At 37.2% G+C, this 13,485-nt stretch overlaps 1 protein-coding gene across 5 annotated transcripts in view; it reads right to left on the bottom strand.

Moving 5' to 3' along the window:
- PAN3 (poly(A) specific ribonuclease subunit PAN3) overlaps positions 1-13,485 on the bottom strand; it is a 129,952-nt gene that overhangs the window by 104,058 nt on the left and 12,409 nt on the right. For all 5 annotated transcript variants that reach the window (XM_027064610.2, XM_027064611.2, XM_027064613.2 and 2 more), the window contains exons 2-4: positions 8,826-8,947; positions 8,007-8,073; positions 6,073-6,143 (exon numbers count right to left, since the gene is read on the bottom strand). In XM_027064610.2, the coding sequence (XP_026920411.1) occupies positions 6,073-6,143; positions 8,007-8,073; positions 8,826-8,947 (260 nt within the window). The remainder of the gene's footprint in view (positions 1-6,072; positions 6,144-8,006; positions 8,074-8,825; positions 8,948-13,485) is intronic.

Here is a 13,485-nt window from a genome sequence, read left to right as displayed (position 1 = left end):
AGGAACGTAAACATGTACAACATCTCTAAAAGGTTATCTGTCAAACATCAAAAGTTTTTTTTTTTTTCAAACATCAAAAGTTTAATTGTGTGTTCCTGCCCCAGAAACTGTGTTTATAGAAATTTTTACTGAGAATCACATAAATGGAAAAAGGCACAGGCATAAGGTCAATGTTTTATCTCTTCCCCTGTATATTACCAGTAGCCTCTTTCCACTACCTATTTTTCACCTTATCAAAGACTCATTTCACCTTTCTCATATTGCCCTTGCTAGAAAGACTTTGGGTTTTCTCTGAAATATAAGTAATTATTATCTATATTATTCTAGGTAAATTACTTTCTCTCTCAAAACTTCCATTCTCCAATTTTGTAAAATGAGAAAAATAATCTCTCTCCAAGACCCGTTGGGATGATTAAATGATACAAAAGATAAAACATTAACTTATGAAAGAATTATGTAAGTTTAACACACTACCTGGAACAGATACAGAAAATCACTATCAATACAAATAAAATCAAGTTTCTATCCATCTCTCACTACATCATGAGAAATCCCCACGTGCATTTTCACCAAATTGGAAGCACGTGTTCGAGAAGCTAACGGCTATGTGGGGAGGAGACACAGAAGAAGTTGGGGGAGGGGGGTCCTGAACACCTCACAGGAAAGATGGACATCCTCAGAGCAGCTATTGGAGACCCCTATTTCCAGTCGCAATTATAACACAGCCTAATCCACAGTGAGCAGTAACAGATTATCTATTTAGCTACAGTTAACAACGTATTAGTACAACTACCATTTATCGGGCACTTCTGGGCCAGGAAATATTTTTCGTCTCGTCCTCATAACGCCACATAGTAGGCACTCAGCATGATTACCGTTTTCATCTTGCGAATGGAGAGACGCTTCACTAAGCCTAAAGACACAAACAGAATCCGTGAAGAAATGGAGAATCAATTCAGACTGCCTGGCATCCAACTCCAAACCCTAAGACTTCCAAGCATTATTCAACACCACTGGGTTATTACTACTCCGACTGTTTGCTCTTTGAGAGAAATAAAAACTCAACAGGAGCTCTGAGTAAGCTATAAACGGGGACCATGGCATAAGGCGCCTCCCTACCTGCAGGGACTTGGATCTAACAACTCTACCAGTTCCCATAGGGACTCATGTGCATCTCTAAATCTACGACCTCACCTACCTCTGGCTTAAGTTGGGAGAGCACACATTCCCACAGCTTGGCAAGTGGAGATGAATGGAGGTTTCATCTACGCCAGTAAAACAAGAACAGCTCTGTTTAATTTGGAATTCTAAACACAATTTTCCATAGAAACATTACTCATACGATACTCATGGGTAAATGGTATTGATGTGGCTGATCTGCAAAACCTAAATACTAAGCAAAACAATTCTTGAGAACGTATATAAAAAGGTTAGCAACTGTGGTTTTACAGGTGAAGTTTTATATTGTCAATTTCCATTAAGACTTCCATTTCAATTTCTCCATTTTCTCGTCCCCTTTTATTTTTCCTGAGATCAATACTTGGCTTGATGTTCCAAAATAAGCCTATGCCGCAGAAGGATCAAAGAAAGATTTACATTCCAAACTTCCTCTGCTATAATTCTATTAATCTCTCCAAATTTACTTTAGCTTTCTCCAATAAAAGAACCCTACCACAAATAGTCTCCAGTTTCCTTGTAACTCCATAGTTTGTTCCCTAGATTAGAAATAATATAAAAGTCATCTTTTGAAGACATTAAAACAGAAAGGTTACAAGAAAAATTTAAACGTCAAATTAATCAGAAAACATACTATATCGCCAGTAAATTTTGTAATACAGATGGGTGAGAGAGGGAGGTGCATGCTCTTGAGGTAGAAAACAGTGGGAAGGAGGTCTCAAACTGAGATAAAACATGGAAGGAAGCAGAGAAAGTATTGCTAGTCAACTTCTCCCTCAAACAGAATAATCCAGAACTGGACGTCCAAAATCTACACATCCTCACAAATAACACGTCCTCACAAATAAACCATCAGCAGATAAGCCAAACCCTTTTGGTCCCACTTCCCTCATCCTAGCCAAGAGCTTTAAAATCAGGAGAAATAAACATGATACGTTAGAAATCATCGTCTCCTGAGTCCAAAGGCTTTAACTTGTTAATTAAAACCTTAAAAAGCTCTTCTCCCATTGCTAGAAACAAAATGCAAGTGCCCAGGTAAAACCGCGTGTTGACTGAAACAACACCATAAAGTACAACTAAAGCAAGAAGTGTAAATGACAGTCACCAGAGCCTTCTTTGCTGTGGGGGAGGGAGGCGGTGAGCGCGAAAAGGACTCTCGATGACTAAAACATGAGGGCAAAGAAAGGCTAAGAAAGAGATACACAAGGGGAAGCCAACAACGCCAAATACAAATTTTGAAGCTTCTCACTCTGCTTGGGCATTGTCTCAATCATCTGTGGTCGCCCTGCATACAAACTCACAGCTTAGCAAGAATACCCAGCAAGACGTCATAGTGCTGATTCACTTCATTTATGCATCTCTGTATTTCAACATCTAACTCTGTTATAAAGATACTCTCTTCCCAAAATATCCTTACCCAAAACCGTACAGCTCTATACTTCACACTTGTGATTCACGGTGACTCTCACCCCTTTTTCTGTTACGCCAGTTTGCAGCTTGATCTCTCTTGCTGTTAAGGTTTCCTCGTGTATTAATCTCAAATACATTAACTCCCATTTTCAACAAAACCCCTTCTCTAGTGTTTTGGGGGGCTTACCTCTCCCTCAGAACACACGGCTACAATTCACTTTCTTCCACCACCAGTCCTGGCCAACAATGATTATACACACTTTCAAACAATGGTTACTTTTCCTATCTATCATATTATTTTTATCTAATGTAGAAAACAAATCAGTGCTTCTCAAACATCAGTTGTGAAAGATCATTTTTTTCATAATTTCCTATATATCATGGTTGTATACTTTTATAAAGTAAAAAGGAATTACCAGAAAAGTGAGCACATATTTGGATGTTGCAGTATTATCAAATTATTACAGAAGTTTCTAAAAAGGTATTTCCAATCTTTTAACTTCCGTCTCCACAGACAGGTACCAGATGCTTCAGGGACTGGCGCCGGTCCCTGGACATGAGCAGTAAGTACTGCCCTAATGCATACATTCTCAGTCCACGACTCTTCAGGAAGTCTTTCACATGCCTAGCAACAATAAAGCAACCCACACAAATGGCAATGAACCTGTTTAATACTGTTTTCCACATCCCACATTTTACTTCAGCCAGTCCCTACAGATACAGGGCCTCCGGTCACAGTCTCTTAGCTTGTCGATGATAAAGAGGATTTAAAAATTTACTGAAGATCCTAACTCTCTACTTATAATCGAGCAATATCTTCTGATTAATAAGAGTCTTTCCTCTCCATATTCCACACCTTCAAAAACCACAACTCAAAACATCTTTTCTCCATAAACACTTCTGCATCTAGAGAATTCTCTGCGATTTGGCAATCATCAGACATTTACGTTGGCACTAATTAACATGCCGTAAGTAGGTTCATGTTCTGCCTTTTCAATTAGATTTGAGAGAAGCAGTCAGTGTAAACATCATTCTTTGCAATTTTCCACATAGCACACAGTAAGTCTGCTTACAGTAAAAGCAGGGGTCTGATCTGACCCCGAGAATTCTCATGGTCCCCAGGCAAAACCAGCAGCATGCCTGGCCTAGGGACTGGCCTGAGATTTCCAGAAAATAATTTAGCTATGAAACACGGTAGTGGGTATGGCCTAACTTAACTGTCTGTTCCCTCCAATATCATTATGAAATAAAAGCTCTCTCAGTAATCATGACAGCCTTCTAAATCAACTTAGAATTATATTTACATAAATTTGAGTTACTTCCACTAAAACGACATCATTAAGCAGACATTGAGAATTACTACGACCAAAGAAAAAGTCTACATATGCCTTCAATTTACAAAGTGTAGCATACGACACTCTTATGCTAAGAGTTTTACTAACACAAAGAAATTTTAAACTTTCTCAATTCAACCATTAACAATTTTAAAACACACGCAACCTGTACCAACAGATTCCTAACTATACAGTCCACTACGGGGGAAAAAAAATCTATGTCCCTACATATTATTTTAAATGCAAATGGCAAGAAAATATGGTCCTTCAAAGACCTACCACTATGTGAACCCTGAATTTCTAAGTAGACACTGACCTGTAGGTCCTTTCAGTTTAGACAGACAGTGAGTTTTAGACATGAGAGAGACACCACAGTCATTATCCAGGGCACGTTTGTCATTTCACGGACGCACACACTGCAGCCGAGGAAGCTGGCCCAGGGTCACAAAGCTGGAGACGCCGGGCCTCAAAAGTTGCAGCACCGTGCTCGTTTCACCACGTTACTCCACTTCCCTTCCAAACGTTGAGGTCAGATTGGTAACAACATTTCCTTCTACTACTTTCCTACACTAAAATGAATTTTAGAAGAATGGACACTATATCCTCCTTTTTCCAATCTCCAGGGATTTTTACTGTTTTCTCAAAAATGAGCATCGGCAGCTCTCAATCACATTTCAATTTTAAGGTACTAAAGCCTCATATTAGGAATACTTTCAAGTGTTTGTTTGCCATGCTAGTCTTACTTTCTACTCATACGTCAGAAATGCTACTTATCACAGTTAACTGATCATCAAAAATGCAAAAAATAACAAAAAATAAAGAGGTGAAAAGGCCATTAAGGGGACTCCTCAGACTACTGAAGGGCTTTTTATTTTTTCCTTAAACTAAAAAGCTCCAGATACTTTGATTTCTAGCTTTCACCTGCTTTTCAGCATTTTACGGTTTCCTTCCATGTCGCCAGGCTTTGTCTGCTGTCACTGCTCCCTACTGTCAGTTAGCCAACCTGCGTTCAATTCTATTCCACTTCTACTACGTGGATTCAAAACTACACGCTCCAACTTATAAGACCAGTATGTAAAGCAAGAGTAAATGTGCTCTCGGTGACAGCATAAGGACATGTATAAAATTAAACCCACACATTTTAGTTTACATTAAAAGTAGTTCATAATTAATTACCTCCTTGTTCTTATCTATTGTTCAAAATGGAGATAATACTAGGTACATAAAGTATTAAATGTCATTTATACCTGATGCCATTAATTCTTATCTTGAGAATATCTAGTCTTCTTGAATTTCCTTTTATACCACCCTCTGATCAAATGCTTCCTAAAACCATCTTAAACTTGTATCAGTTTCCCAAAATTAATATTCTTTTCTTCCATTACTTAGGAAACTGAATTAGTTACAACACTGTAGTAATTTCCACCAAGATTTACAACCTCCTGAACATCTTTAGCTGCTACTGATCCTAACCAAAAATATCACCTTCTGTAGATTATTATTACCATTAACATGATGATTCTCCGTAAGACTCAAAGGCATCAAACTGTAATAAAATCGTCACTTCTACCTGTCATAGAAGTAGCCCTATAAAATACTTCAAAATCTATGCCCGACCTATCACCCTCGATGTCAAGTAAAATACAGTTACATTTCTGATATGAGAGATTTTAAACTGTTTTTAAACAGTTGAACCAATTACGAAAAGTTGAAGATTTTTAAGTTTGCCCCGTAATGAGAAGTTTAAATTAGGGGAGAAATCTTTGAAATTTAGACAAAGCAGTTAGGAAATGAAGTTAAAATATGATTAATGTGCCTGTAATGGGCCACATTAACAGCAACTACAACATTAAATTTGATGTTTTCTTAAAAATAGAATACATTAAGGTAAAGAAAATGAGGAAAAAAGAGAAGGATTTCATTCCTTCACATAAAACATCTCTATTTCATGCACAGAGATAAATAAAATTCTACACGTATGAAATATATACCAAAAAATAAAAAATAAAAAGGCAAGCAAAAGCAACGAAAATATCACAGTCCATTAAAAGCACCTCCCCAACTTAGGAGAATATTGACCATTATATAGGTGATGACCCCAATATCACTTGTATATTCCATTTAGTCTCACATAAGTTTCAACTTCACCTACCTTTCTTCTCTGAGAGATGTTGAGGGCACCAAAGTCATTAAACAAGGATGAAGCAGGTGAAGTTAGAGGATCTGGAAGGTAAGTTACATAAGTTTCCACACAGACAACTCAGGCAACCCACAAATCTAATAAATGTTTAACCTGAAAACATTCTTAACAGTAATAAAAAGTCATATACCACAGTAATACTTAAACTCAATGCCTCATATACAGTGGATGTTCAAATATTTTCTAAGTAAAAGAAACACAAATTAGAGAATACTTCTTTCAGTCAATACTTAGCCAATTAAAGTATCAGCTAATACTTTAATCAGAAGCTACATGGATTAGGGTACATCTGTTTGTTTAGAACCAAAAGAAAAATCAAACAGAAAAAAAGAAGAGATGGCTCTTGACCTTGTTATTAGGAATGTGTGTTTATGAAAGAAGTAAGTCTACCATTTAGTAAGTGTTTGTGTACGTGAAACCAAATCATGAGAAAAATTACAAAGGGCAGGGAGGTGGGGAGGACAGAAAGCCATGCTCTGAATGACTGGACTTGGATTTTAACACTTAGGCCAGGCCTTAAAACCATCTATGCAATATTCTATCTTTTTTAAGTTTGTCACCAGATATTTTATATTCTTACTAAAAATATAAGTAAATTGAGTTTTTAAAGAGGGAAATATTAAATGTTTCAAAATAAACATGAAATTTAAAGATTTTATAGTTTCAAAGTTCTATTACTCTGTTCAGAAGTTACAAACAAAAGTATGTCTCTAAATGGTTTTTCCCTTAATAAATCAGAAGAGTTTCTGAAAAGGATACGTGACACACATGGAAATCCTTACCTTCAATTCTGAGCTCTAGTTACTCTTATGTTTCTCATTAAATGATCCATGAAATTCTAGAATCTATAGTAACTGTTCTTATTTACAAGGACCTACTAACTCTCTTCAAAATGCAGTATAGACTGCTGCTTAATTTCTCCAGTTTCGACTGCCTGAATTTTCATAGCTTAGTCTGTCATTAGAATTAACAATTTAATATATGTACAAAAAAAGCTAATAAAATATTTTTATGTAATTTACACATTCAAGGCACCTAAAAATAGGTACTATTATGCAGAGTACTAACACTCAATTGTTACATATTTTTAAGAAGCTATTCTTGAACATTTTTTTCAACATTTATTCTTTTTTTTTTTTTGAGAGAGAGCGAGCGAGCGTGAGCGGGGGAGGGAGAGAGAGACAGAGTGGGAGACACAGAATCGGAAGCAGGCTCCAGGCTCCGAGCTGTCAGCATAGAGCCCGACGTGGGGCTCGAACTCACGAACTGTGAGATCATGACCTGAGCTGAAGTCAGACGCTCAGCCGACTGAGCCACCCAGGCGCCCCCTTTGAACATTTGTTTTTAAAATAGAATACAGAAAGATACTTGGAAATTCCATATTAAAAACCTTAAAAATGACCATGATCTTGCAAACAGTCACTGCATGTCTAAGAATGTTTCCGAAAGAAATAAAATATAAACACAGATGCATACACATAGTCCAATATTAGAATACTTTTTTAAAAACTTCAGTAAATTATGAAAATAAGCAATAGAATTCAATTTATTATGATCAAGAAACACTCCTAATTTTAAAGTGTATCTAATGCCATCTTAAGTATATGAGTCTACTTAGCTAAGTATTACGTATGTAAGTATATGTATATACGTATACAAGTACACGTATTTTCACACTCAGACATAACCACTACTTGGAGTTATATGGAATCCAAACAACAGTGATCTCTCTAGATCATTCTTATTCTCTTCCTTTATACATATTCATAATTTTCAAGACTTCAAGGTTTCTCCAATGAACACACTGTTTTAGGATCAGAAATATACACATATGCATGCACGCATACGTACACACACACAAAAGAGAAAGAGGGAGCCAGTCTTACCGTGGCCTGCATATGGCTTAGCACTGTCATTCAGAAGGCTTGGGGAGCTGCTACTGTTAGTCACTCTCTGCAAAACAAAATAGACAAACATTACATCACTGAGAACAGTCAGCCAATTCAGATGAACTCTCTGCTTCTTCCCCTCCGATCCACTTCTCACATCACTGACACTCTAGTCTGACTATAAATGTTGCAACATGGATTACATTAATTCATGTAAAAATGTCCAAATACTCTCTACAACACGTCAGATGAAAATTTTACTCACTAGCCACATATTTAAAACCAAAGTTGCACACCTATTTTGAATTGCACTTCCATATTATTAGCTGGAGCAACGCATGGAACTATTCAGCCTCCCGGTCTATAAAATATAAATTTCAACATCCATCTGAGAAGACGTAAAAGTCAACAAACGCTTTCTAATAGCCTCTCCCGGTGTGTATTAGCCTTCATACACCTTATAGGTTCTATAAAATTAGGCTATTCTCGGTTCTCTAAACATGTTCGTTGCTTTCTTACACTCCATACCCTCTACAGTCTCTCCATCCTGAAAGGCCTTCACTCCATACCCACAAAACACAGAGAGGAGTGAAAACTAGTCTCTTTCCATCTGTCTTCTACATACTCCACTGTCCTCCCACCCCATCCTACCCTTGAAAGCTCACACAGACTCCAACCGTATCCCACCAACCTCATCAATTCCGAAAACCTTCCCTCATACTCAACAAGTTTAGGAATAAATGAAGACTCTAGACATCCCCTGACACTGGAATAAACTTCACTGTTTAGTGCCATGTAAATTCAGACTAAGGATACCTGCATCAAGGGATACTTTGTTTCCACTGGGCTTCCAAATCCATTGACTCCAATGAAGCTGGTGCTGAAATAGGAATCTGTGAGACTTGTATCAGTTAAAGCACCTCCATCTATTCCAGGAACTGAAAGAAAAGGAAAATTCAAGCATTTTAATTATTTGGAAGTACAAAATACTGATGTAGTTTCTGTGTCTCTAATAGATTTTAAAGTCTCAAATCTCTGTCACACTTCCTTTTATTTATCTGTTCATAACAGAAGGCAGGACCAAATAAAATTGGCTCAGCTCTAAACATTTGATGAACAATGCTCAAGCTGACGGACTTTTTTCCCACAGAGATAGTATTTTATTTTGTATTAGTATGTAAGCACCACCAAACATAACATGAAGAAACAAACCACACTTGCATTTCATTTTCTCAAGTTTTCTTTCTTTAACTTTGCAAGAAGACAGAATACAAACACTGCAACTGAATCTTCAGAGGAGAAACAGATGTAAGTTTCTCAGGACTATTCTCTTAATACATCTTATGAAACAGACCAGCAGTCTCACATTAACGCATAATTCAGTAAAAACAATTCTGCAGTGTAGCAATAGGATAGAGTTCAGAAATACAGACAAGCTGTTGATTTTAGGATAGGTTAATACAAAACGATTGTTAAGTAGTATGACAATCCATCATATATCCACAAAGTAATGGACAATATGGTTTAGATGCTACCTCCTGGTAATTACTTGGAATGTTGCTATTTTCTAAGCTGATAGTTAAGTACAAAACCATATGCTTTACAAATCAGCTAAGCTCCAAGTAGGATTGGAAGGAAGAGAATGGGATTTCATACTTCAAGAATAGTTAAGGAAATCACTAACCTATGATACATTATTCTATATAGATCATGAAGGTCCTAACTTTCTATTTATTTTTTTTTTACAGGCATCTGAAGAATTTACTTTTTTTTAATTTTATTTTTTTAAATTTACATCCAAATGAGTTACCATATAGTACAACAATGATTTCAAGAGTAGATTCCTTAATGCCCCTTACCCATTTAGCTCATCCCCCCTCCCACAACCCCTCCCGGTAACCCTCAGTTTATTCTCCATATTTATGAGTCTCTTCTGTTTTGCCCCCTCCCTGTTTTTATATTATTTTTGTTTCCCTTCCCTATGTTCATCTGTTTTGTCTCTTAAAGTCCTCATATGAGTGAAGTCACATGATTTTTGTCTTTCTCTAACTTCACTTAGCATAATACCCTCCAGTTCCATCCATGTAGTTGCAAATGGCAAGCTTTCATTCTTTTTGATTGGCGAGAAATACTCCATTTATAAACACACACACACACACACACACACACCACATCTTCTTTACCCATTCATCCATCGATGGACATTTGGGCTCTTACCATACTTTGGCTATTGTCAATAGTGCTGCTATAAACATGGGGGTGCATGTGCCCCTTCGAAAAAGAATACCTGTATCCCTTGGATAAATGCCTAGTAGTGCAATTGCTGGGTCGTAGGGTAGTTCTATTTTTAGTTTTTTGAGGAACCTCCATACTTTTTTCCAGAGTGGCTGTACCAGCTTGTATTCCCACCAACAATGCAAAAGAGATCCTCTTTCCCCACATCCTCACCAACATCTGTTGTTGCCTGAGTTGTTAATGTTAGCCATTCTGACAGGTGTGGTTTCGATTTGTACTTCCCTGATGGTGAGTGATGTGGAGCATTTTTTCATGTGTCTGTTAGCCATCTGGATGTCTTCTTTGGAAAAGTGCCTATTCCTGTCTTTTGCCCATTTCTTCACTGGATTATTTGTTTTTTGGGTGTTGAGTTTGATAAGTTCTTTATAGATCTTGGACAGTAACCCTTTATCTGATATGTCATTTGCAAATATCTTCTCCCATTCCATTGGTTGCCTTTCAGTTTTGCTGACTGTTTCCTTCGCTGTGCAGAAGCTTTTTGAAGGTACTAACTTTTTAAAGTTACTAAGAACACATATGCTACATACCTCATGGGATGCACAAGGAGAAAAGCCATGTGGAGTACTTTTTAAGTTTAAATTACACAAGCATAAGACACGTTAGAGACTTTAATTACCAAGACTAGATAATTAAGTACTTTTCACGCCTTCAATCCCTTACTTTTGCAGTCCACCAATACCACGTCTACAGTATAATAATTTGCAACCCAATGGAAGTAAGGCTTACTGTTCCTGTGAAAGCTCTATTATCATCTATTACAACATATCTGTACAGAATAATAATCAATTCAACAATCACTGTGTAAATATGAACTGCAGTCTGAATGACAACTGCAGCAGGGTTGATATTTTATTTTGCAGCTAAGCAAACTGATTCAGGGAGATGAGAAAGCTTGTGCAGTCACAAAGCTAGTAAGTGACACAACAGGGATGCAATGACAACCTCCTGGTTGCATGAAACTGCCTTCCAGTTTTTAAGAAAGGGAATTATAAATCAAAAAATGAAATTTCAAGCCTGCAGTTTTATTTCTTTTAACGTTTATTAATTTTTGAGACAGAGCGAGAGAGTGCACGAGCGGCAGACGGCCAGAAAGGGGGAGACAGAAGACCCGAAGCAGCTTCCACACAGCAAGCGAGATTCATGACCTGAGCCGAAATCAAGAGTGGGTAGCTTAACCCACTGAGCCACCCAGGTGCCCCTCAGGCAGTTTTAAAACTGCAAAGTCTTGATGTTAAGACATTCAAACTTTGAACCAAAGGATCTTACAGTGCCTAAACAATCAGAACTTCTACAACTGTCAGCAGTAACCCTGCCATGATTAACATATAAATGTGTATGATAATAAGCCACTTAAAAAAAAAACAAAAAACAAAAAAAACATCCTCACAGCTTAACTAAATAAATGTTCTCCTTCATCTTCAGTCTTGTCCGTTCTTGGTGAAATGGGTTTAACTTTCCAAAAAGATCACAATAAATCAATGCTACCCAAAGGGAATTCTAAAGTCAGTAAATTTGGAAAATGCTGAAAAAAACAAAAGTAAACCCATTCTTCACTGCACAACTTCTCATAGCATTGTGTCCACAATGTGAACTCTGACAATTCAAAATGGAGATATACTTTCCAAATGTACTTGCCTAGAGACCCTTTCTCCATGGAGCAGCTTGAGAGCCTAGAGTTCCATAGAACAGACTCTACAAAATGTGATCCCCTGACAATACTGAGGGGTTTTCCTGCACCAAAGAAGACATCACAGACAAGATGCGGGCAATTCTTACGCTAGGTGACGAAATCCAAATTTCTTAGTCCAACATTAAAAAGCACTCAACAATCTGTTCTCAACCCATCATTTCCAAAAGATGCCAGGTTTGAGTCTTAGTTTTGCCACTTACTAGCCACAAAGTCTCAGGCAAAATACTTAAAAAATGTAGATTATGCCATTATTTGTAAAGTGAAAATCATACCATCTACCCTGCAAACGTCAATGAAAAATTATGAAAAACAATGAGACAGTATCTGGTAAGAATCTCGATGGTTTGTATAACTATAATATAACCTACTAAAAACTGACTGTACAACTTACAGTGACTGAATAAAGCACATAAATTATATTTCAATAAAGCTATTTTTTCATAAATCAGTGGAGAAAAAGAGGAATTATCCAATAAATAAACTTAAAACAACTGGGTGTCCAGGGGCCCCTGGATGGCTCAATCAGCTGAGCGACCAACTCTTGATTTTGGCTCAGATCATGATCCCAGGGTTGTGGGAACAAGCCCTGGGTTGGACTCCACGCTGAGTGTGGAGGAGCCTGCTTGGGACTCTCTCTCCCTCTCCCTCTGCCCCTTCCCCACTCACGCTCTGTCTCTCTAAAAACTTAAAAAAAGTAAAAAATTAAAACCTGGGTATCCATCAGGGGGAAAAAAAACGAATACAGATATTTCCAAAAGACCAAAGATTATAGTGTAATAAAAGTAAATACACACACACACACACACACACATCTATAAAAAGGTGTTTACAATAATCATAACTTTATTGAACTCTCTCCTCCAGTCAAAATGGTATACTCAACTGTATTTTGAAAGCCTACACTTTACATTACGAAGTACCATCAATTCCTACACACACACACACACACACACCCCTAACTCTATGTTCTTCAAGACCCAGATATATGATGAAAAGGAAAACAATCCTTGGAATTAGAGCCACAGAGTTCCAATCCTACTTTTACCACTCACTAACTAGCTCTATGACCTGGAGCAAACATCCTCTAAGTGTCATTTCTTCATCTGGAAAAGAAGGCAATACCAGCTCACTCACAGGCCTGTGGTAGGGACTCAGAGCAAACAACCTAAAAGCAAAGTGCCTTATGTCCTGTCTCGAGGGATAATCATAAATGTTTTTTCCTCTTCTGTCTCCAGAATGCATTGCCCAATTATTCTAAGCTGTTAAAACCTCTACCTCTTCAGATACCATTTATCTATTTGATTATGTATACACACACACACACACATCTTTATATAGAATATATTTTTTTTACATATATAAAATATAAACTTTGACCTTTTATTGCTATCTTCAACTATTTAAACCTTTAAATCCTTATATGTTTCTGTATTATCTACCCATCTAAACGACCTGTTAACTGAGAGTTGGGACTACTTATATTTTTTTGGT

This window comes from Acinonyx jubatus, chromosome A1 (genome assembly GCF_027475565.1).
Source record: "Acinonyx jubatus isolate Ajub_Pintada_27869175 chromosome A1, VMU_Ajub_asm_v1.0, whole genome shotgun sequence".
NCBI lineage: Eukaryota > Metazoa > Chordata > Mammalia > Carnivora > Felidae > Acinonyx > Acinonyx jubatus.
This window is presented reverse-complemented; position numbering and strand designations above follow the sequence as displayed.